The sequence below is a fragment of the Struthio camelus genome, chromosome 3, assembly GCF_040807025.1.
Source record: "Struthio camelus isolate bStrCam1 chromosome 3, bStrCam1.hap1, whole genome shotgun sequence".
NCBI classification, from domain to species: Eukaryota; Metazoa; Chordata; class Aves; order Struthioniformes; family Struthionidae; genus Struthio; species Struthio camelus.
This window is the reverse complement of record NC_090944.1, coordinates 95,551,623-95,577,736: the sequence shown is the minus strand read 5'-3', so window position 1 is coordinate 95,577,736 and position 26,114 is coordinate 95,551,623. Positions and strand designations below refer to the sequence as shown.

Below are 26,114 nucleotides of genomic sequence, written 5' to 3'. Positions count from 1 at the left end.
CTGGTATGCAATACTCCTCCCTTCAGAACAAGCCCTAAAGCACCTCTTGTCCCCCTGTTTAAGAGAAGAGCTTAACAACCCAACAATCCTCTCAACTTAAAGGTTCTACTGAAATGCTGTGCTAACACCATTCAGTAAGGTAATACATAAACAGCTCAGCACACAGAAGATAACATAGGGTACTTGCTAAGATCTTTAACAGTGGAAAGGCTGTGGACAGACCTTCCAAATCATATTTCAGGATCTCAGCTTACATTTTACAAAAACTAACTCTAGCTGCCATGTTCAAAAAAAGCTTCAAAATGGGATTTATATTTAATCACTGCATCACTGACTGCTGGAAAACAGTTTCAGAAGTATTTTCAGGTATCAACTTCTCCCATCATTTTGATGTGTGCTAACTCACTTGCTATTAAATGCCACTAAATATTATAAATCATAGCAATTACATTTTTCATCAAAAACCACTTGACAAAAGTTCATACCTGTGATTTGATGTATTTCACCTCTGTAATACCAAAATTTCTCATAGCTCTGGACACTGGCTTCAAGAGAACTGCACTAACCAGCATCAAAAATTTGAGTGAAACTGATGAGCGATCACAGAATGAACACTTCTGTCTTGTACCTTTCTTACCTACATACAAAGTCTCTAGTAAGAAATCACACCCAAGGTTAATTTGCAGAGGTGATCCAAACACTAGTTACAAAAAGAAAAACAGTGTTGTTAGACTTAAGCAAGTTTCAGGATAAGGGTTCCTTCAACTAAGAAAATTAGTAAGGGAAATAATTCTCCACTAGAGAAACATGCTGGGTCTTCAAGGAAATATCTTGTAACATAAAAGTAGAAACTTAATCTCAGTTCCCTGCCTACAGTCAAAGGGAGATTGAACACAGAGATCTACATTTCAGCTTGTCAGCCAAATGTTCAAAAAAGGATTCAGCAATAGACCTTAATAAATGCAAAAAACCCCACAGATTTTGCATAAGTAGAGTGTTAACGTGCAGTTTGTAACATATTGTTCTTAGATGAGTTTCTGTGGATGTGGTTTACTGAAGTCAGTTTCCTAAATTGGGGGGTAATTCCTAAAATATGAAATCAAATAGAAGATCTGTTTTTAAGAGTTTATTTCATTTTTTACAGAGCTGGCAATCCAGAGTAACAACGGAAAGCTGCAGTGCATTTTGGAATATACTGTCACTCCAGACACCTGCTTTAACCTTTTTTTTAAGTAACCTGTCCTATAAACCTATCCTGTCCCTTTAGTAGAGCACAACTTCTTCTGTCAGCACCTCAAAGGCTGAGTTTTGACAAACCATGCCCATAAAGATTCTGAAAACATCAAAGGAACAAATGAAAAGCAGGATCCATTCCATCATGGGTAGAGAAAACTGACGAGAAATACATATTTGCGTATTAGTTTCAATGTTTAATTCCTAAGAATTGATACATTAGTCATGGAGACTAGCCTTAATTCATACTGTCCTTTAATAGAATTAGTGTTACTTTATTGTAAATACACAGTGTATGGCCACTCTATTTATTCAGGCTTTGCGATAATGATCTTCTCTGACAAACTGGTTCCTCAATTGAGAGCTGGCATTATTTGCAAGTACCCAAATTTGCAAGTATTTCTGTGCCTGAGATAAGTGACAGCATGATGTACCCTTTGTACAAAAATCTAGTGAATACAAAGATTTAACAACAAAGTTGCTACTTGTAATAGGGATGAAGACATTTAACAAAGGAAACTCTTTTTCCCCCCAGTTCTTTTCTTCGCAGATTAAATTGTTTTATTTTAAAAAGATGAGCTCAGCTTTGATTCCTCTTTTTGAGTCCCCATCCTACACATATTTACAGTACCTTAATATATAGTTTACTAGTAGAATCAGTGACTTAAACTCAGAAACCAATTTGCATTCAACTAATGAAACGCTTTGATTGGAAACCATTTTCTACCAGATAGAATCAAGGGTGGACACTGACACGAGCTCTACAGGGAGCCAACTGAATGTCTGTTCAATGGGATAGAAAGTTAACTTAGAGACAAAGAGGAAAGAGCAAAGATAATTATAATACAAAGCAAATACAAGCAGGCAAATGCAGACAGGCACATACTAATGTGTACACAACATTATTGTGGGTTTATATGGTGACCTCCCCTACTGCCCATGTAGCAGTCCCCATACAGCTTATTCCTATCAGAAATGAGACTACATTGCATGAGGCATGATTCTGAATATTGCTCCTAAAATGTGCTCATCATCGCTACTACATTCTAAGCTTGCCCAAAAGTCTGTATTGCTCTGATTCTGTAGAGATGCGGGACTTTGAACTTCACATACTTTTTAAAGTCTAGAACGGCAGTCGAGTTTTACTTCTACACAAAATTAACAGCCAGTCTATTTTGCATGCATATAAAGCACGGGAAAAAAAAAGAAATCAACACCAGATCTTGAGATAGATAAACAGACAGACACACAGACAGAAAGAAACACACAGAGACACACACACACACCTGGTGTACATATGGTCTCACATCTTTACAACTGTTTCCTGTCATGCATGAAGGAAGCAAGGATTATTTATTGTCGCATCTTCCGCCTTTTTAAAACACTTCTCAGTCAGGAAGACAGAAAGTTTGCTGTGGAGTGTATAGCATTTAATGTAGGGTAATCACGTAGGCAGACTGAAAGATATGTCATGCTTAAATTGCTAGATTAATGGAAGAAGCAAAAAAAGAGCTGGTACTGTTAGGTTGCTTATCTACTTCCTTTTTGGTATTCAAAATATGTACATTGTGCTTGTGGCAATTATAGCATCTTTCAAACCATTTTTTGTGAGTCTATGTGTGTATTTATCTTTAGGATTATGATGTTGTGGTATGACAGCGGAAAAGATCTGTGCAATCTTGTGAAGGAGTAAGAGTTGATCCTGCAGTATATCTTCTCTTTCAGTTGTATGGCAAGTTCTTTCTTTTGTAAGATGAAAGTTAAAAAAGCTAGCAAACAAAAAACCAAAACCCTCTTGCTTCTTTCAGTGGAGAAGGTTATAGATGTTCCAAATGCTATGATATGCACTGAACTTTGAAGCTACTGCCTGGAGCCTGACCATCAGTCAAATCTGTGCATTTCCCATCTCAAGCAAGTCATCTCTACTAGTCTAGCCTCCATCAGCCATAGCACAAATACATTTAATCAGCTCTAAAACAAAAATTAGCTACCTCACACACACTATCTTTTCTCAGAACACCAAGTCTTGAAATGCTATCAGCAAGCTCTCTGAATCAGCAATGAGAACTGAGACTTCTACTTGCATGAGGCAGACAAAAACCTCAGCTGGTGCTCAAGCCACAGGCTGCCATTTAGAACTGGCTGATGAGAAATCAAATAATTTATTTAAAAAATTTAGTCGGCTTAAATATTAACACTGTGACACTTCACAGCAATTGTCTGCATGTTTTTAGAGAAAAAGGAACAACTAGGAATCACTTTAGGTCTGCTTCAGAATGCAATCCTAGATATGGAGTTTCTGTCAAATACTATCACAGTGCAGGCTAAGGACTCAATCTACTCCAAAAGAGCTGAATCACAGAGAAATTATGGTATACTTGATGCTACCACTGTGACACATACTGGAAACAGATTTCTGCTAGTTTATCAGAAATGCATGTCTGGTAAGACACACAGGAAAAGTTTGACTGCTTTCCTTTCTGAGTCAAATGAAGACAGGTTTAATCATTCAGTTAAAATTATAACCAGAACGAAGATAACTAACACAGAGAAGGCAGGAATATTAAAAGAATATGAACAAGCCAAATGACACTCCATTTTCCCCAGAACGGCAATGCATTTTTGTATAACATATTTTGTACAAATAATTATTGGAGCCTTTAAAAAGCTTGTATACACGAAGGGTTTGGTAAAGATAAGTCATGCTGAAACTGAAACGTTAGAAATGTTTTCAGGGCCCTTTAGATGAACTTATCCAAGATGTTGGGCCTAAAAGTCACAAAATTAGACCCAGACAAATACACACATATTTTTTGTTTTACCTTGCTGCGTTGGGATCCTGTGACCTTAAGGAAGGGCAAGGACAAGAAGCGAAATAGCAATAAGATAGATGTCCAAATTTTTTTCTGCAGGTGATTGACCAAAAACATACACAAAAAAACTGTCTTTTCAACAGGTTAATACATAATTTGAACATAAGTCTCATAGCTACAGAAAAAAATAATAAAGAAAAACAAATGATTAGGATCTTCTCTCACATGATAAAGTTGAATGCTGAATCCATTATAATTTAGATAATGGAGCACTAATAAACCCCTTACTGATGAAGTTCTTCATTCACAACAGATGTTCCTATTTACGGACTTTCATGTCTATACGGACAAGAGTTTCATATTTCTAACAAGCATGTAAGGGCTAACTGACAAAATCTTAAAGAAATAAATATTCGTTGCTTAGTCAATGATACATCTTATATTGTAATTCCAAAAAAAGGAACACTCAAATTTGTACTCAGGCTCAGATATTTATGAAGAAATAGAAACTTATACACTAGGTAGATTAGCTGTAGTTCAACTGAACCAGAACTTCTGAAAGACTCAAATGAATTTAGTATTTCTTCTAATTTCTGTAGACAGCCAAATGGGGAATACGTACTTAACAAACTCAGTGCTATTTCATGTAGCACTCCTGTAGAACACCTACAGAATACATTTGGTATGTTTAAAACAATGTGAATAAAAACTAAACATGCCCCAAACCCCTCTACGAAATCAAAGCAGCACAGATATTTTTGTATCAAATCAGTATCTTGCGAGAATAAAATAAAATTAAAGCAAGTATTTTATGTTTCTGTGTTTTGGAAAAGATATTAAATATAATTATTAATTTATTTGTAAGATACTAGATAGCTTTTAATGTCAGGATTACTATAGGCTTAAAGATATTAATCAGCTAATTAATTCCCTTAGTGCCCCTCAGAATGATGAATTTCTTGTAATTTCCATTTTACTGATGAAAAGAGAGAGACAGATCCTAGAGCAAACACATAAACACGTGACAAGGACTCACATCTCTTATTCTTGCAATTAACTCATGTAATTGTGTTTCCTTATACAGTGAACATCATTAGAAAATCAACTTGAATCAGCAATAAATACAGATTTCCTATTCTCAACATAAGTAAAAGCTTGGGAGTCTCAAGAAGTTAACACTGACCTTTTCTAAGAAGCACTAATATATATATGGACATAAAAGTATTGTCTAAATTACTGGTACTGAATATAAATTACTACTGCAAAAAGCAGTATTATGTCTATATTTCAACCACCCAAAATAAGACAGGACCAGACACTTTGCAAGATATGGCCTGTTTTCATCAGACTTCCAGAATAAGTTGCTACTCGTAATATTTCTCTTCTGAAACTAAAAAGTTAGTCAATCAGATAAACATGTAGGATCCACTAAGTTATTTTGACTATTTAATCTTATATTATGGGACACTACATCTGCTTTGTTTTACTACTATGAATCCGATGACTCATATTTGCCAATCCAACTTCTGACATGCAGTTCACTGACATAATAAGCTGCAGTAAGCCATGAACCAAGAAACATAAACGTCAGTTGGAAGCTATGAAATAATGTCTAATATGACAACAAAAACAAAACAGAAGTCTAGTCTTACTTCAAAACTCTTCACTTCCTCCTCACCATCATCATCTTCTTCATCATGACAGCTCTGAAACCATGCAAAAAGAAAACATACACTAATAAAGTTTGAGGAGTTTAAGCCTTAGTTCAGCTTACACATAATTTCTTTTAATCTACATGATTACTTTTTATTAAAACAAAAAAGATGTAGAAGACCCAAAAAGTTGTAAAAAAGTTACCTTTGCCATAATGTCAGCATAAGCCATGTACAGGAAATCTTCATCCAATTTGCTGGGTGATAGAGAAAGGGAAGGAAAAAAGCTGAAGATCTGAGCAATTATAGTAGAAGTGGAGCATCAAAATAATTTTAAGCTCCTTTAAAAACATTTTAAGGGGACTGTATGCTCATAATTAAGTACAAGAGTCTTTTGGAAAAGGAGGAATTGACTAACTAATACAGACCCAAAAGTGAAGTCAGCTACAAAAACAGGGCTCAGAAATCCATAAACACCTTCCAGTAAATACAATATACCTAACTTTTCAATTATTCCTAGAAAATATATATGTATTCCATATTCAGAACATAACTTCTGCAAGGAATACAGACAAGAGTGATAGATACAGTATATCCTCAGCATAACCAGAAACATAGCACCCACCTATCACCGTGACATCAAAGTTTATAAGGGCATCTGTTTGTCCCTAGAGCAATCCCTACATCTCATTCTCAGTCATGTTAAAATCTCTTTACGTGCCACCATAGGCTAGAGGGGATTCAGCGTAACTCAAAACAAACTCACCATACATGCTTAAGCACGTGTTCTGACCCAGCCAATGCTATCTGACATGGACAGAGATATGGATAACTTAAAATAGAGAAGTAATCTGAAAATCTGCATATACTCTGCAGTCTCTCACAACATCCCTACCATTTTTCAGTTAAGGCTGTTCGACTGAATAGCAGAATAAGTTGATGTAAAGGATCAACTCTTTTAAGGCCTTCATCTTCTTCCGCTGGTTCCTCTCCAGGTTTCTTTAGGGAAAGAAAATTGAAATAAAGATTAAAAAAAGGTATATTCAGTTACCTACTGAAAAAAAGTCTTACTCTGTGCACTTTATTAAACATTAACTAATCACATATACAATTTTGACTTGCATGACCAGGAGGAAATAAGTTCCAAGTAGAATAAGTAGGAAAAAACAGAATCTTGACTGTGTTCAAACCAGGCCATGTAGATTTTCAAGATGATACTATCCAGCTTTGGATTTCCTTTTCTCATAAAAACGAACCCACCATTTGCTATCATACTATCTGTTCCTCTCTACGTTAACAAGCCGTATCAGCTGAAAATTAGACTCCTCTGTTCCAAGTGCTATGCCAGGCATGTTGTTCCCTGAGGAATCCCAAGAGGCTTTGAGGGAGCAGTAATCGAATCTTGAAGATTACTAATAGGTTCAGAAATGAGGAGCGATGTCTACCAACAACAGTAACACTGGCTGATGTAGGATATTAAAAGAAGACAAAACGATAATATGTATCAATCAGTAATATACATACTATATTGATGTAGGGCTAGATATAGCTTTATATAGAACATATATATTTATATATAGATACATATAGACAGATATAGCCCCAAATAGTGGTTTTCGGGTGATTATTTTGCCTTCAGGTTCAGATAGCTCTAGCTATTTCATTGCAAAAGGAAAACACAGTCCTAAATACCATAACGGCAATCACTGGAGCAGTGTTTTGAAAAGAATCCTTGAAAATATTAAACAAAATTCCAGTCAGTCCTCTGACTTCTGTTGTTTGCCAAAAGAGATTTCAGATAGTAGAGTTCCGCAAATCAAGTATTCCCACAATCGCTTCATCCAGGCGCATTTTTCGACACTACAACCAGTAGCTCACAGAAAACTGGTTGCAAAAATTATGCTCACTCTTCCTCCTAGTTTTCAACTAGCAATATATGCTAAAATACAGACTGAAAATAACTGCATGCATTGTTAAGATTGTACAAGTAAAAAATTACTAGTGTTATCTGATAGTAATAAGAAAGGGTTGGACACATGGCAGACTATAAGGAAAAGGGATTTTTTGCCTATTAAGATAGTGTAGCTGTTCTAGTCTTCAACATGCTCCCATGGAAGTACTTATAGATCTCTATGTGTACTACACATCAAATATACATGTGAAGTCTATTATCTCTGCTCAGCTGTACCATATACGACTGGTTGCAGCTGAGAACAGGTTGACATTCATGCACAACGGCTGCTTCACTTGCTAGCCTACTTCTATTATTAGAAGTGAAAAGAGTTGCTGACGGCCATTAAAGGTTCATATCACATTTGTTCAAGATGTGACAGTATTTTCAGTATCTGTAACAAGATCAGAACAATGCAAACTATAACTGCAGTCACATTCTACCATAACGGGAGTCTCCTCTTGTTCTTTAATTCATTCTCATTTAGGATATTGACCTTTTTCTTTAATTAAATGGCAGCTTTTTGTACTCAGTAACCTTATCATCCAAAATACCTGCCTAATATTATCAAGACTGATGAAGCAAAAGGGCAGAAGTTGTTTTAATGTTTAATACAAGTTACTAGATTTCAGAGATTTAACTCAAATTAAAGAGAGGATCAAATTCAGCAATGACCGTATTAAGTAGAATTCATTTTTAAAGTATAGTATAAAAATTAGAACAAACTATTTTTCTGGCATTTCTGGGAAATAAGCATTCTTAATTTTCACTATTTTGAGACACGTGCCCTACAGTTATTTAAACGTAAAATAAGACGTTTTAGTTGAACTTAATATAAGTGGATAAAGCAAATAAGCTGCGGACATTTTAGTCACTATTTCTAAATGCTGAAGACCTAAAAGATTTAATTTTAAAGTACTCTTAATTATTACACTTTCAATCAGCATATTATTCCTATAAATTCTGTCCAGCAATGCCTACCAACAAAACTAATTGATAATTTTATTATATCACATAAGCTTAAGTGTTCATCTAACCTATCTTATTAAAGCAGAAGCATTTTATTACTGCTAATAAAATATATAGACAGTGTTGAATATCCTGTGATTTTTATTTCAAACATTAAAAAACTGGTTTCCTTAAGAGTCGTGATCTGTATGGGCTTTCCCAAAGAAGCACACCTTGCATATCAGCACAATCAAGCTCCTGAAATAAAGGAGTTATGTTTGCTTTTTTTTTTTCTTTCCAAATATACAACGACAGGAGGAAGAAATAGTGCCACTTTTGTACAAAATAGACTTAAACACAGGACTCAGGGAGCCAAATTGCAAGTTCAGTCCTTTCTTCTGCTTAAAGGTATGCAAACGCTCATCTCCTACTTCCCTGAAAAGTGTCCTAACCACAGGTCTACAAATTGTCTGGATTTGGCAAAAAGCAGGAAGGAGGTGGTTTGCACTACACTATTCCCTTTAAAAAACTTCCACTTATCAAAAAAGGGAATTCAAGATTCACAGTATTGAAAGAGAATATGTAAGGCACATAACATTGTGGCTTACTGACTACAGAGAACTGAAGGACAGGAAGCTCTGGACCCTGACTTGTTCCACTTGTTCTATTTAATATCTGAACAACTCAGAAACTTTAGACAATCCTTCAAGCGTGAATTAGAACTCAAAACTTCTCCTTTCTCCCCTACCAGGTAAGCTCCCTCACCACAGCCTAGGCTGTGATTCCATCTTTGGTGGGCCAATAAATCTTAAATTTTTTGCTACACCAGGGTACAGTTCCTCTAAGAAGGACAGAGAACCTCCACCAACGCTACCACACCACCCCTTATCATAATGCACACAAAATAGCTCTCCACAGAGCTTAGCAGCAAAATCTCTCTCTCATCATCTACGAGAGGGTGCTCCACAGCAATAAAAATTTGATAAGAAATTGATGTGATAGAACAGATAAAGTTTCATTTGCTCTTCAGAAAAAAAGGTAAAGTAGACCTCTCTTAAGAGAGGGCTGGAGTCTCACTGATCTATATGCTTGAGGAACTACAAGGAAATGCCTGTAGTGCTTTACTAAACAATGCTATAGTAGCCAACCTGACCTGTTTCTGTCTTTTCTGTGAAAGGTTTTCACATAAGCTGCCTGCTGGAAGGAGTTCTTAATAAACCTGTTAAAGATATGGCTTCACAGAGGAGCTAAGGAGACAGCCTTTTATGTCAGGCTGTAACCAAATGACCATGCTGGCTATTTGTTAATACATGGATGCAAGCACACATAGTTGTGGTGTTCCACGATTCACATCCACCCACACGCATTCTTGCTAAGTAGTAAGTATTTTTGGCAACACACCTGCATTATTTAAAGCAGTTGAAGCATGTGGACATTTGAAGATACTAGTTTAACAATTTGTACACGAAATGAGCATCTGCAAAAGTCTCTTGCTTTTCCTGAATGCTTGGATCATACAATAAGGATTAATTCTGAATTCACAAGAAATGAATTCTGCATGCATACAGGCAAAAATGAATTTCCATGTTCTGCTTCTCTTGAGCTCATTGCTGCTGATACTCATTTTACTAATTTGATCCTTATTTTCAAAACAGTTCACAACTGATGTGGTTGCTTTTAAGCATAAACCTTAAACAGTTAAAAGCAAATTACTATTCTTCCTAATAACAATTCACCTTTCCCTATGGCACACAGCAGGCCCATCTCACCACAAAAACTTTGATTTCGGACCCTGTTGGGGATTGGCCTTCTCAAGGACTGAATCATTTCCTAGTACTTGTTCTTGCTCAAATCCCATAAGAACTCCCTTCCTGACAGATGATTACAAGGGATGAGAACAAAAGGCCCTACTCAAAATTGCCCTGGGGACTTATCAAGCTAAAGACATGATTAACACTCTACTGCTTGAAACAATTCTCACTTTCCTGACTAGTAATACAAGAGTATTCTTCCACAGAGATAGTACCAGTGAACACCCTTTCATGTCTGTTTCTGAGGGACTGACTAATATAAGACATTAGAATTCCTCTATTTTTATATTTCTGTCCTTTTGACTTAAATGGCTTTAACGTGGATTGTAGTATCTTCAAACATATAAAAGATAACGGCAAAAAAAAAAAAAAAGGGAACAAAAAGGGAACAATCTGTTTCCCTTGTCTGCAGGGCAGAAGATATGATATACGGGGATTACAGCAACTAACATTTAATTTAGATAAAACTTTAAAAATCTTTATAATGACAGTGAAGCCATGAAAACAGACTGCCTGAGGAGATCCTGGAACCTCCATAACTTGAAATTTTAAACACCTGTCAGAGTGCCTTGCACACCTTTGTGCAGAGGTAGCTTAGATTATTTCTTATGTAACTCTCAAACTTAGAGATGTGATTTTATAAGATTAGTGTTAATTCATAATACATTCCCCACAGCCTTTTGCACCCAGACGTACGGCTAAGTCTTCTATCAGTTTATCTTCAAAATAGTGTTCTTCTGTTTCAATCCAAGATTTATCATAGCCTTGAAGAAAGAGATTGACGGCTCGGTGCCTAAAAAAGGAAATTTAAACCAGAAACTGTAAGCTCATAAAAAAAAATTCGGTCAATATAAATTTCATTTAGTTTGGCAAACCGTCCAGACATTACAACTACCATTTAAAAAGGAAGCAAAATTTCACTGGTTAAGCCTGCTCAAACCATCTGTTTTAAAAATCTAGTTCACATTAATATACACTCTTTAAAAATGCACCACATCTGTAAAAATCTGTTAAATCTATATGGAAATATAACAATAAATGATTTCAGGAACAAATAATTAATACAACTTTAAGGAAATTTTTTTTGCAGTGAGAAGTAAAATCAATTACTTGGTTACATTAGTGAGTTTTATTCTGATTGTGAAATGTTTTCATATTATTTTAATTTATATATCAAAACAACAGCCATAGATGACATTGGATTGTTCCCAAATAATTGCATTTTTTAAATGTTCGGGGTTAGACAGGCATATTAAAAATGACAAACTGATTTTTTCCAAATTCCATTAAATTAATTTGACTAGGGGGAAGAGAGGAAGGAGCCAATTATGATGGTTAGTGTTTTTCGGTTTTCATCAAGTTTCAGTGCAAAATGGACTATAGAACAACAGTCTCCATAAAGAACTTTATCAATCTTAATTCTTTTAGATAAATTTCAGCTTCATATACTGAAAAGGAAGAAGCATAATTAAAATATACATGAATGCTAGTTAGGTGCAGGTGAGCTGTTTGTTAGAGACAAGAACAGCTAAAGATAGAAACATCCTTGTTCTATTTTCAACTGTCAAGGCAGCCTGATTGCAGACTGGTATGGCATCTCATGCCCTTGTGCTTCCCTGGAAAGACTAAGATTCACCCCTTTGACTATTGTGATAGTAATAATATGCAGGCCTTTGGAAACAACTGAGAATGCTCTTATCTTGAAAAAAATCAGATACAAGTGGTGTGGAAATTATTTTTAACAATTGGGGTGAAAAAGCAGATGTCTTGGCTTTTTTTGCCTGTTCTTTCCCTCCAGGAACTCAGGTCACTTGGCTATAGAACCAGAAAGAAGGGGAAAAGGGCACACAGCAAAATGAATGAAACACATACGGTATGTACATATATTTCTTCCCTAACAGAATGCTTCCCCTAGAAACGCAAAGTAAATGCACAAGTTTCCCTCAGATAAAGACTAAAAGTTTATTCCCTGCATATAGAACATTTTAGTATCTAGTAACAAGAATAACTTCACAGTTCCAGAGCTGGATCATGGCTTTGGAGGAAATTTATCTCTCAAGATTATCTTAAAGTGACCTTGATATGTCCACTTCTATATTTATCTCCTATGAAAGGCCTCTGCTTCTCAGAAAAGAAAACATACCAAGAAGAACAGGTGGATTAACAGAAGGAGGGGAAAAACCACAAATCTGAAGTGGTATTTTTTCAAAACATGTATTGTAGTAGAAAATGTACTGTAGTATATAGTGTACATTACAGTGCAGATTCACTGTTATTGCTGTTATTTTTCTTCCTTTGGATCCCACCAAATAGCACTGTACAAACATAATTACATCTCTGAACTGTAGAACCAGTACAGCTATTACCTTGGAAGATTATACAATGGTGCCATTCTAAAGCAGGCAACTACTGCTCTTTTCCTCTGTTTAGACAACAGCTTATGCCACACTGCTTTTTTGGACCGCTGAGGATGCTCAACCTGGTATATAAAATACAAAGGGAAAAATAAACAACGTGACTTTTTCCTACTGCCTGGGGATAGTCATAATAATAAAAATGTTAGATGACAGAAAAATCAACTGGAAAAAATAATAGAAGACTAACAGATGAGAAAATATGTTATAGACAGAATTCAAGTGATTAGCCAAATTGTAGAAACACAATTTGAAAAATAAATGTAAAAGCAGGCAATTCTCTTTCCTTGTAAGTTACAGCTATTTTCCTTTTTCACTCTGTTTCTCAGATCTTTTAGATAGAATATTATTGTCATTTTTCAGGAAACCTTAAATGTTAATTCAAAGAACCCTCAACTCTTTCTTTCTTTTGTATGCTACTCTTCACATTTGTACATGTCAATTGTACATCTTCACATTGGCTCAGCCAACCTTTCTAAAGAAATTTGCTTACATACTATTGATCTTTTGCTTGCAATACGTACCAAGACTGGCTGTAATGGGCAGAAATTAACTTTAAAAATGAAAGACAGGCACAGAGATTTAGTTAAGACTGTATCACTTCCATTAACCTGAACAGCTAGGGTGAATATAAAATATTGCAAACCACATCAGTTACACTTCTTAAAGTTAGAGCTCTGTGTTCAGATATATTCTCCTGTATCCTGGCTTTACACCAGCATGAGATGAGGTTCAATCTGCTCCATCCTCGTCTTTCTCAGTTTTCTCCATTCACCTTCTATCCTGTTTCCATCAGAAGGAAATTACTACTATGGTCCAGAAGAACAACAGCATGCTACAGTATATCCCTTAACCAGATAAATGGGGAACTATGATTGCAGGCTTTGCTACAGATCATTCCTGCCCCACAGTCTACTCTCAGTTTTGGTGACTTACTTGACACCTGCTCCATAAAGATTGATTCGACTTAACCTACACAACTCCTATAGAAGCCTCCATTTTTTTCTCCATAAAATAAGTGATTCAGGAATCAATGTCACTGTATTCTTTTACTGTGCTAGATGATTAATAGCTCCTCTGACTCCCCACATCATCAAAAGAGTCAGTGAAAGTTAACATCCTAACCTGAAAGAGGTGGTGATTCTCCTTTATAATAAAATGAAGCATTTTATTTTAAAATATGTAGCAAGGATTATGCTTATGAAGACTCAATATTCAATCCAGACATAGTTATCCAAGAGGACTGTGTTAGTTGAGTGAAATACCAGAAACAATTAACAAGTAAAGGATAAACATTTAATCAAACAGACTGAAAACTGCAAAGCATTCAGTAAAATGGAGAACTGCAGTTGTTGAAAGATTGAATTCTAGTTCCTTCTAGACAAACAAATGAACAAAATGAGCAAAATTTGTTATGAGAAAGTATAAAAAGTATTCACTGCAATCATATTTAGAATCACAAAATAAAGTCAGAGCTAGCAATTTAGAAGTCAGACAAACCCAAATGTGAAAGTTAGGTAATTAGTAATATCTTCAAAAACTATATTAAATTCTTTATACTTTCCCAAAAGAAATAGCCTCGGCCTACACAAGCAGATCTCTGAAAATAATAAAAACAAATAAATTAGTTGCTCATAGAATGAAAATACAAAGAATTAACTGAAGTACAGATCTCTAAATACAAGGAAAGTAGTCAGAGTATCGTATATGGAGAGCAAAGGACTACTCAAGACTATCTTAAAAAAAAACAGACAAATCCACCACTCACCTCTTCATTATTTTTAAAGATACAGATTTACTCATTTCAGTAAAAGAAGTAAAAAAAACCTGAGTGCTTGTCTACACAAGTGAAGTAGAATGACAAGGCCAAATCTCCAAACTTATACGTGCAAAGTATGCAGAGCAAAAACAGCCAGCATTTACTTCATTACAAGCTGTTGTTTGAGCCCCACCAGAAGGTTTGATCTGAAATGTTGATTCAGTATTATGCATAGAGTCCATGCTGTTGTTGTACTACTGCTAGGCTCTATATATTATGAAATCAATACTATGACAAAACAGGGAAAACACAAGGGTGATACCTTTGGGTTCTAGCCTCATGGGCAACTTCTCCAAACTACACAAACTGGTTATATCACATGATTGTACAGCTAAAGTACCAGAAATCAAGAGATTGTATATACCGCTTGAATTCAAATGCTGAAATATGTGACTTTGTACATGGTAATCAATTTCCTTCCAGTTTGGTTAACTTTGATAAAACCAGAGTAAAAGACAAGACTTTCTGTCCTCCATGATTCTAGTTTACTTCCACTAAGTAAAAAACTAAGAAAAAAACTGTCACATTGCTTCCACATTTTATTCTTTCTTGTTTGTTCCACACACAGTTATTAACGGCTATAATGTTGTGACTCCTCTTTATCTTTCATCAAACTGCATAAGACTGCTGAATTTGAAGCAAGTCTGTATTAAGGCTGACAAACCTATATGAAGAGCTGTGCGATACAACAGCTGGGACACAGATATTTATATCAACACACAGCACGTTCTTAAAATTCAGCAGTCTTATGACTGATAGAAGAAGAAAGCTAACAATTCAATAAGGAATGCAGCAAAGCTAAAACTATCAAATAGCCTTTGACTTGTTGAATGTACCAACGCAGTTTTTTTTTTAATTTCAAAATTTAGAGACTTAACAGCTTAAAAATAGGTAATAATACTCTTGTTCTGAGTATTTAAGCATATAAATATTAGATAAACAGTGGAATTTCACATCATATTCTAAACAAGGCAAAGATTCTGCCAGAACATTCTCAGAACGATCATTCCTCCACTTTGCTTCTACTGTTCCTTGAATGCAGCTAATACTATTTGGGCCAGCAAGGTTCACTTTGGTTTGTATTCACCATTGCACCAGAAAGAGTGAATCTGAGAACATGTATGCCAACACTTTGCTCGACTATCAAAACACAGTCTTGCTAAACCTTCCAACTTACCAAGAATTTTCTGTATTTCACAGTCAATGAGATTCCCTTAATGTATATATTCTTGTCGAGATTCATCTTGTAGGTAAGTTTTTGTACGAATTTTGTCAAGTGGACATTCCTCTTATAATTTTTCTTTTAATCAGTGTTCAGTAAGTCGCTTTCTAAAGCCATTAGCAGGTAAGTTGTCTACCAAATCATCTGACTGGCCAAATATATGCAGCCATAATATGCGGCCTCTTATGAGATACTTATGTGAGGAGCTTTAAGTTTCTTGCTTCTATTGTAAGTCAAGAAACTGAACGGAAGAAAAACACCTTGAAAAAAGAAAATTTTCAGTAATTGACCTGGTTTTTACTCAGATTTCATGGTCCACAGACAACTTACTGATAGAGGTAAAACTTAGTGATTACTTCCTCCCAGCTGACATACACCAGAAGGAAGCTATACAGAAAATATCACTTTCCTAACCCTTTTCCAAATAAATGATTTTTTGAGTTGTTGCAGAAACAGTTCATAATCATTATTACCACAAGCCGCTCTAAAAACACAAGGCAAGTATGTAAACAGTAGCCACCAAAAAAAAAGAATAAAAGAAAATAAAATTAGATACGAAGGGCAAAAGTATGACTGAAAGGCTGAATGGTGCTCTTAGAATATGAAGCAATGGAATTGGAAAAATATCTCTAACCTGCTCCAGGTGAAATAGTACATTAGCTATATCAAGAACTCTTTCCACTGTCTTCTCTGGATCTGTGGAATCTTCAGTCCTGTTTGGCAAATCTTTGTAGAGTGCCATCTGCCACCTAATGGCAGGATCCTCAAGCTGTAGGAGAAAGAGATTTCACATGTAACAAAGGCAAAATGTCCCAAATATAGGGTCAAAAATTTTCATTAATATCAAAATTGCTTATAAAGACAACAGAGCACTTTGTGCAGCTAACCATACCTTTACAGTATCCACTACTGGATTTTAAAGCACTGGGAGAATATGTGCAAACAAACCTAAAGACTGATTCACACACTATTTGCTGAAAGATTTTAGAGGACTAAAGGTATAATATCCATACGAACAGCAGCTGATCATGGGGCAATAAATAGCACTGGTAACAGTGATGAACATACGATTTGAGGAAATGTAATGAATATGAGGTAGACAGACATAATTTTAAACACTGTCTTTCCAGTTCCTAAACCAAACAAAGACATTGTTACTCTATTTGGGATTACCTAATCCAGTTTTTAGTCTTAGATATTAGTCATTGCATTTTTGCTTCTTCCAGTTGTTAGCAAATCCTAATTTTACTGATTACAAGCTAAAAATGAGAAATTAATTTATGACAAATGAAGAATTCAAGATGTATTTGTCTATAAGCCTATAAACTAAGAAGAGATGTATGCAGCAAAATGTTTTCCTCATATTTTTCTTTATATTTCATTTTCTCTGTTTTAGTGATCAGTGATTTCCCATTTTACCATTAGCAATCTCTTTTTTGGTCCATTTTGTGTCCCCAGCGCTTTTGCTAATCAATGCTGATGCTACTACCCACATTGCAACCCCTATTTTTTGGGCCAATGACATTGAAGAAAAATGCAATGTCTTTGCACTCAGTAAAGTGCAAACTTTTACTGAGAGCTGTGGCCAGTGATTCATTCCTGACTGTGCAATTTAGGGTTAAGTCAAGTCACACTGGTCTGGATTCATAGAGCATTTGGGAGCTGAAGCCTTACAGAACTGAAAAAGACTTTAGCTTGACATTTATTTTTCCAAACCACCTTTGTTCATCCAGATTTCAATTTATGCCTAAAATGCAACAATAAAGCTAACTCACCTCCACAAATCATCTTATGATACACAGATTATTTAAGTGCTAGAAATTGTTATAAACTTACACAGTCGCTCAACAATAGCTTATTACAACCTAGAAAGCCACAACTGGCAGGCATTTCTTCCACCTTTCGGCTTTTCCATTTCTTAACAACTGTCACATCCACAGTCTTTGTGTGAGCATTTGACTGGATCATCATGAATGGATAGTCCACAAAAGACTTTTTAATCACAGGCAGAGATGTCTTTTGATGTGAGCACTCCTCACATTCTATCAAGGTACAGCTTTTTTGTACAGGTAGTTTTCTAAGGGCATGAGTAGTTGACATTTCAAGGTGTGAATTAGCATGGTTGGAAGAAGATTTTGGTGACTTGAGCTTCATCCATGTCAAAATGAATGCAAGTTTCGTCATCAATTTCTTGAAATAAAAGGCTCGATACTGAGTAACAGCATGCAGGCATGCAAGGAAAGGAAAGACAGAAACAGGGTGAAGACAAATGTAGACAAAGGTAGACAAATGCATGAAACAGATGCTGCAACATTCATAGCTAAAGATTTAAAAGGGTGATTCTTAAACTGCAGTTTTCCAAAAAGAAATTGAGTTAAACAACATTTTAACACTAACTCAAAGGACAAAACATGGTGTCTGTTGAAGCAAAAGTGGTCAATAGAAAACAACATCTGAAGAGAGAATACTGCTGTGATGGATGATCTGCTTGGAAGTTAGCTAGCTTTTCCAAAAAGTGATACTTTTCCTCTGTTTTGAAAGCCACCTTACACAAACAGCATCATAGCTAAGCCACATGTTCATTAATAATGTTAATCAATAAGTTAAATGATCTAAAACCATTTAGCTTCTGTCTCTTTTATGTTTGGCTCGATCAGACAAAAAATGGGTAGCGTATGCATGTAGTAAGCACTTTGACATTCTTTTTGTAAACAGGAAACATGATCCTTGATGGTTTAGGACTATGAACAATAATGAAATCTGAAAACCACGGAATAACTGATAACAACTTATCTTGCTGGGCACTTAAGTTGCACTGACTCTTGGTGGAACCTAGACGTCTGAACGATTCTTAAATACCTTTGCAGAAGAAAAAGCCAGAGTTCCCTCTCATGCAGATTTTTTTTTCTTCTAACCATTTAAATAGGGCAAATACTAGTTTTTCCCTTCGGGCAAATCAAGCTAGGGAGGAAGGAGGGAGAGAGATGGATGGGCTGTTTATTATTTAAAGTACTATCCATGCGTCAGATTCCCTCTTCCTTCAATAGAGAAGTACATCATTTTATTACACTTCCATACTCCAGCTTCATTCTTTGCCGTTGTTTGAAGCATTAATAAAACAGCTCTACACTGGGCTAGTTTAAGACTTCTGTCCTAGGGCTATTAATCTCACATAGAGTAATTGGAACTCTATAACAAAAGTCTACACTTCTTCCAATACACTTTTTTCCCCTGGTCTGGAAAACAAGGACAAAATAGAGCGATGTCGTGATTTTTCACTTCATAGAATATGCACAAGTGGCAGTTTCCTCTTTCGCTACACTTCAAATTGATATAAAACTACACTGAGTATTTTGCAGATTCTATCTCAAACAATAGAAGGTAGCATTTAAACATGGACATTGTTTACACCTCCAATGTCATATTAACGGTACTCATAGGATTTAAAGGATCACATGTTATTATATATGATGCACAAGTAAACATACTAAAAACGTAGCATTTAACAACCGACATCAAATATTGAGGTGCGTAATTGCCCAGGTTTCTGCAGAAAAGAAAAAGATACTTGAGAGAAGAGGAAAAAGGCATTATGAGTTATCCTAACCAACCAAAGCAGGTCATTATATGGTACTAATGAATAAACTAAAAGGAAAAAAAGAGCGTTTAAAAATGCATATTAATTACCTTGCCCTGGAGATGAAGATTACTGCGAATGATATCTCGAACTTCATCCTCAGTATCTTTCTGTCAACAAATTACAAGTCTCATAAATTAGGCATAGAAGATAATTTAAAAAGATACTGTTCATATAAACATCAAGCTTCGGCTTGGTCTGGGTAGTGAATAAAGCTGACAGTGAGGAAGAGTGAGGAAAATCTCAGAGGAAATACAGTTTTTTATACCAGGCCAGAACTAGTCACGTCCAAGCTCCCACGAACACTATCTGGATGGCAACTTTCGTATTTGTCCAGATTAATTCAACATACTAAATACAAGTCTGAATTAAAAATACTATTATATATAAACACTTTGACCAAAGATGGCTCAAATGAAACCTGTCATGAACACAATTTTTTTAATTTTCTTGTCCTGACAATACAACAGAGAGCACAGTCTTCACAGATTTGATTTCTGCTTCTTTTAGGGATCTTTTATCTTTCAAACATATGCAGTTCAGTTGTCTGAAGGTCATATAACCTGCCAGAATGTAAAAAACATCACAGCTTGCAAAGGACTATAATCCAAATGACAATTACATCGTTGCTCTGAGAGCATAATCATAGAAGAACCATTTTCCGAACAATGAAAAGTCCAGCCCTACAGAAATTCTTGCACTCTCCTAGGAGTAAGTTAGGATATTTGGCATATAAGTTAGGAAATATCCAGTTCTTACTTGCATTTCTAAATTTAATTTTCATAAAATTTAACAAACATAACAAGAGAGAGAGAGAAATAACTATGTTTTAATTTAAGAACTTCATCTCTATGCATTTACTGATGGTTTAGAAAAATAAGCAAGTCCAAAATGAAACACTTCATCATTCACAGAAAATGAGAATGATATGTAGATTACTACCTACCACAGTGACCCATTGTGCCTTTATATGACAGAATTATAGTCCTGATTATGTTAAGAATTTTAACTCTATATTTACACAGAGCAACATTAAACTGAGAAAGGTTACGTAGGAAATGTTCTATTTCTAATTCTGACCTTAATTTTTCACTGTCTAGGCTGAAGAAACTGCAAAAATAGCAAGGGCAGACATTCCACTTGCAAAGTTGAAAGGGAGAAGAGCGAAGTCTACTATTTCTTTTGGAACTCTGTAATGTTTTCTATCCAGCCCCTTCTCTCAATAAATATAATTTAGCATTTCCTGATTAAAAAAATCATGTAGGAAATTAACAGATTTAACAGTATTCATGTCACACTGCAGAAATGAGGGCAGGAAAAGAAATTTCAGAGTTTAGTTAGAAGAATATTTCTACCTTTTAGAAATGCCAAAGCAGCACCTACCATGCTGAACCGGTTTTTGGCTAATGCAATTAGCTCTTGGTCTCCAGGAGCACAAATATTTAGGCCAATGGGAAGTAATCTTTTCAGTGCCGCCACAATGAGCGAGGTCTGCATAGAGTACCGGTCACCTTTTCGCTTCATCTTCTTCCTCTCCTGGTCAGAAACTGCTGCCTGCAAAATAAAGAAAAGGAAAAAAAAAAACCCAAACAACTATTAAAAGAGTGGAACAACAATTTTTTACTGGTCTCTGCTTTGACAATTGCAATTTCCTTACTACCTATACAGCTGCACCTCTATTCAAAGGAGCTCCCATTATATCACTGCCAATATTATCTTGTAAGCCCACCTTGTTTCTTAAACAACTACCGTTTGCTTTCCAACCCAGTCTTTTTTTGTCCTGTTACTAAATACCATTCCTCAAAAGGCACGCTTCTCTGGAGTCCTGCTGAGTCCTCCCCTCTGCAAAAAGGATATTTCACAGAATCACAGAAAGGTTGAGGTTGGAAGGGACCTCTGGAGATCATCTAGTGCAACCTCCCTGCTCAAGCAGGGTCCTCTAGAGCACATTGCCCAGGATCGCGTCCAGGCGGGTTTTGACTCTCTCCAGGGCAGGAGACTCCGCCACCTCTCTGGGCAACCTGTTCCAGCGCTCAGTCACCCTCACAGGAAAGAAGTTTTTCCTCAGGTTCAGATGGAACTTCCTGTGGTTCAGTTTCTGCCCATTGCCTCTTGTCCTGTCGCTGGGCACCACCGAGAAGAGTCTGGCCTCATCCTCTTGACACCCCCCCTCCAGATACTTGTATGAGACCACATTGATGAGATCGCCTCTCAGTCTTCTCTTCTCCAGGCTAAACAGGCCCAGCTCCCTCAGCCTTCCCTCACATGGGAGATGCTCCAGTCCCTTAATCCCTCTAGTAGCCCTTCGCTGGACACTCTCCAGGAGCTCCATGTCTCTCCATCTCTCTAATATTTCTCCAATCTCCAGATTTCCCATTTCCGCATTGCTAATCTTAGGTTGCTATTTTTTGCTTCTATATATTAATTGCACATTCTCCCTGATTCTAGGTTTCTTTTATTTGTGATAGTTCACTGATCAACACAAAGCATTCTGGATGGAGCACTTTTTCTTTCGGGGAATCACAACTGTGTAAATGATCACTGAATTCCGGATCAAATAGAGGTAATAGTAATAAAAGCCTCACATGGAAGGAGTAGAAGAAAAATAGGTGCAGCAGAATTTTTCAAATGAAAATATTAAAAGTTATTGTTTTATGAAATTCAGTTCAATAGAAAAACAAACTACTGAGAATTAGGCAACCAGTTTTTCTGTCCTACTTGTGCCATTATTTTATTTTTCTACACTTTCTCTAAATTTACAGTGTCACGAAAGATATAAGAATTTGGAAATTTGGACCTTCTTCTCTTTTTGCTCATTAGAGGCATTTTTAAAAATAATTAGGTAATATTAATTTCATAATTTGAATAAAAATAATGCTATACAATGCTTCTGAATTTTAATTCCAATAAAGAAAAAAAACTGTAGTTGTAGCTATATTTTGTTTGACGAATGAGGACATGGATAAACAGTAGACAACAGAAAACAGACTCCTTAGATGCCCAAAATTTTAGAGAATATTGTGCATTTCAAAGTTGGGTACATGCATTTCAAAGGAACACGGTCAGTAGCTTTCTCCTGTCTGAAAACAAATTCATTGTCAAGAGATAAATAAAAAATAAGCTGTTTATATGAAATGCTTGACTATTTATATATATGAAAGTATAACTTGACAAATTAAATGTTTATTAGGTTATCTGCTGTTTCTTCAAAGCACCCTTTGAAGTAAAATGTATTTAAGCGACTAGAAAAGATATTAAGAATAAAGCATACTGTTTCACACAAGTTAGTCACTGTCTGAACCAAGTTTAGAACCAAGAAGAAAAACTATGTATCCTGTCTCATTTGGTGTGAGACCATCCAGAAACATTAAAAAGTACAGAAACTTCTGTAGTGAGATAGCTACGCTATTTCTCAGAAAACCTTGCTCAGAATGTACACACCAGTCCCTCAGCCAGCCAGTAGACTGCCATGGGAATTACTGAGATCTGAACTTGATACATGATTTTTGGGTAAACTTGTGTACTCTAGGTAACATTTTCAAAATATACTTTTTTTGTTTAGTTAAATATGACAAAATAGAGCACAAGTCTAATTATTTTATCTTTGTAACTTAAAAGCTCTTACAGACGTTAAGATCTGAAAGACATCAAACCAGGATGCAGAAAATTTGGAGGGAGAAAGAAAAAAAAAAAAAGGGGAGAACTGCATTTTAAAATGCAGGCAATATGTGTCAAATTAGATAAGATTTAACAGAGCATGTAAGTGCAAGTGCTGTAGTAAAGAGATGTATACATAAAGAATTTGTCTAGCAAAGATTGGATGTTTGATATTATTTGATGTAAGGGAGATAAAAGGGGAAAGAATCTCATTAAGAGGCTTACTGACAAGAAAATAATATACTGTGTCTTGTATTTGAGCAGATGGACATTAACATAAATACTGGAAGAAATGAGATACCCTACGTAAGCTACTCTTAAAAAAATTCAGGATTCTAGAGAATAAACAAGCTCCAGGGAGAGGAATGGCAAAGGAAGGGAAATTAGAAATAAAATGTGCGAATCACTCTTCAGCCATATTCTTATACTGCTTTCATCACTGCAATATGCCAGGATTTTCCAGAGCTTTGTGATATGAACTACCAATAAAACTTCTTATCCCTCTTTCCTCTTCTCCTTTATCTCCACCAGTAGGATAAATTTAATCAGTTAAAATTGTGATGGGGGGGGGGGGGGTTATTAGTTTTTTTTTTTTTGAGGGGAAGAAAGAAATAGCTTAAAATATGTTTTATATACTGAATGTCAGTTACAGTGTAGCTATCTGTTACCCAGATAAAATCCTCATGCCCCTTTTACAACCTTAAAAAATGCTGTGACGTTTCACCCAGTTCACTCCACAAGCTGTAGCTGATTCCTGAAAAAAAATTTGGCTGTTTATAGTATATAACTTCTCAATTTCCATCAGTTATTGGCTGGCTTACATTCTCAAATACAAAGATTTCAATCCTTTGAGTCCGATCAGTGGGTTTGGCTGAGTTCTCTTCAACATACAACTCAAGTATGTGTTGCAAAATTTTGCAGAAACTTTTGGTACGTCTCAGATCCACCCAGGAAGACTACAACTTCAATTTAGGCCTTGCTTCCACAGCTATTACTTTTTACTTTTATGTTGCAGGGAGTCCTAAACTTCTCACAATGCAAAAGCAAGAAAAATCCCCCACAGTACTTACCCCCATTAGTACTTACTAATAACATTATTAAATAATACTTTGCAGTTGTGTCCACTGTAGCAAGCCACAACTGCATTGGATCATGTACCACAGATCAGTTTCTGCGTGGTTTGCCCACCAAAATGCCTTTGGAATCCCTGATAATTTGAAGTGTGAAAAAGCTATCAAAATCTCAAGCTAACAGCAGTGAAGAATACAGCTATATTTTTAAGTACCACATATCACACAGCATCTATATCACCTGAAAGTACTCTTCATTCTAGCCACCCCATCCCATAGTGTAGCCTATATATTTTGCACATTATAAGGACTATTTTTATTGGCAAAATCATTCAAGAATACTGAAAATTAAGATTTACAAAGACAGAGCCTACTCCTTATAACCTAATCAAAATTAAAAAGGCGGCCTTACAGAGTTAATGGGTTAAGAATAGAAAATCTTTACACTACCTTGGACATCTTTGATTTGGTGTCAGTGATAAGGAAAGACATGTTGTTGATCTCATTTTGTACCACAAAGTTCTGTTCTTCCCTTTTAAAATTCTGAAATATTATACAGGAGATCTCTGTTAAAAGCACTTACCATATATAAGAAATCTATCTAAACAAACCTTACACAGAAATATAGATTAACTGAAAATTTGTAAAATTCACAAAATATCCACAGAAAAATTTTATGGACGACCACTAATGGTTTTGAATTCCAGCTTTATTCACATGACATAGCTTGGGTTTTTGTGTAGCTTTTTTTTTCCTATTTGATCAACATATATTTTCATATCTAAATGAAATAATACTATTATTATTATAATAATAGTATATAAATAATAATATTATTATTATTGTATCATTATTATTAATAGGTAAGGTGAACCTTGATAATGCCTTAAGGTGAGCAGATGAAAGGAAGAATCTCCTATCTGAATGAATGAGGAAAAACTTCAGGCAAAGTGCTGAGACACCTTTCCGAAATGATTGTTGCAGAAAATAGTATAGCTCTTCTGTTACCCTTAAGTGAACATAAGCAAGTAAGCATAGAAATATAAATATATACTGTACTAACTTGCCCTGATTAAAATATGGCAAAATATTCACAGGAAAAAAACACACGCTTCATTTGTTGCTTTAAAATAGTTTGGTAAGTTTTCGATATACTTTAGATAATTCATTTCACAACAGAAGATTGCAGTTAGATTATAGTCACAGTAAAAGTGACTATAGTCACAGTAAAAGCGACTATAATCTATATTTTACTGTTTCAAAATGTTATTTAGTTTGTGTAAAACTAAATACAGTAAAAGAGATATTTTTTAAAGTAAATAACCAAGGCATAAAATCAATTAGTTATGGCAATGAATACATAATTAATTTTGCCATACTCCACAGCTTAACTGTAGGCAAGCAAACTTTCTAAACCTTATGAAACAAATTTTTACTTGAAAACTATGATAGATTGTTCCAATAAAGTACAAATTCACTTATTTTTACTTTCCAATAAACAACATATCCAGTAAAGAACTGCTTCATTTGCTACGGAACAATCATGATAAAAAATTCACTACTTCTATAACTCGACATAAAAACTTTGTCTGGTTTTTTTTTTTCCCCCTTATCAGAAAACCGTCCATTCTAGACTTTTCCGTAACAAATCCCACTATATTTAGATACATAAGTAACTTTAAATAAGTGACTTTAATTATGAATACACAAGTATTTTGAGGATCCATTATCTTTCTGTTGTACAGGGAGTTTTGTGCACACAGTGATGTTAATAATAGATCTTACAGAGAAATTCAGGCATAAACACACAAATAAGGCATTGTATTGCCCAAACACGAAAGAACTGATGTTACAGTTAGAAAAGAAATTCAGTATAAATAATAGTTC

General features: G+C 35.3%; 1 protein-coding gene across 9 annotated transcripts in view; it reads right to left on the bottom strand.

Annotated features, from left to right (window-relative positions):
• RYR2 (ryanodine receptor 2) overlaps positions 1-26,114 on the bottom strand; it is a 469,316-nt gene that overhangs the window by 60,001 nt on the left and 383,201 nt on the right. For 6 of the 9 annotated variants that reach the window (XM_068939250.1, XM_068939252.1, XM_068939251.1 and 3 more), the window contains 10 exons: positions 24,678-24,770; positions 20,884-21,054; positions 19,551-19,610; positions 16,498-16,632; positions 12,775-12,887; positions 11,105-11,201; positions 6,594-6,697; positions 5,904-5,955; positions 5,699-5,752; positions 4,056-4,079 (listed from right to left, as the gene is read on the bottom strand). In XM_068939250.1, coding sequence (XP_068795351.1) covers positions 4,056-4,079; positions 5,699-5,752; positions 5,904-5,955; positions 6,594-6,697; positions 11,105-11,201; positions 12,775-12,887; positions 16,498-16,632; positions 19,551-19,610; positions 20,884-21,054; positions 24,678-24,770 — 903 coding nt within the window. The remainder of the gene's footprint in view (positions 1-4,055; positions 4,080-5,698; positions 5,753-5,903; positions 5,956-6,593; positions 6,698-11,104; positions 11,202-12,774; positions 12,888-16,497; positions 16,633-19,550; positions 19,611-20,883; positions 21,055-24,677; positions 24,771-26,114) is intronic. The other 3 variants (XM_068939253.1, XM_068939255.1, XM_068939259.1) reach the window with 1 other exon arrangement.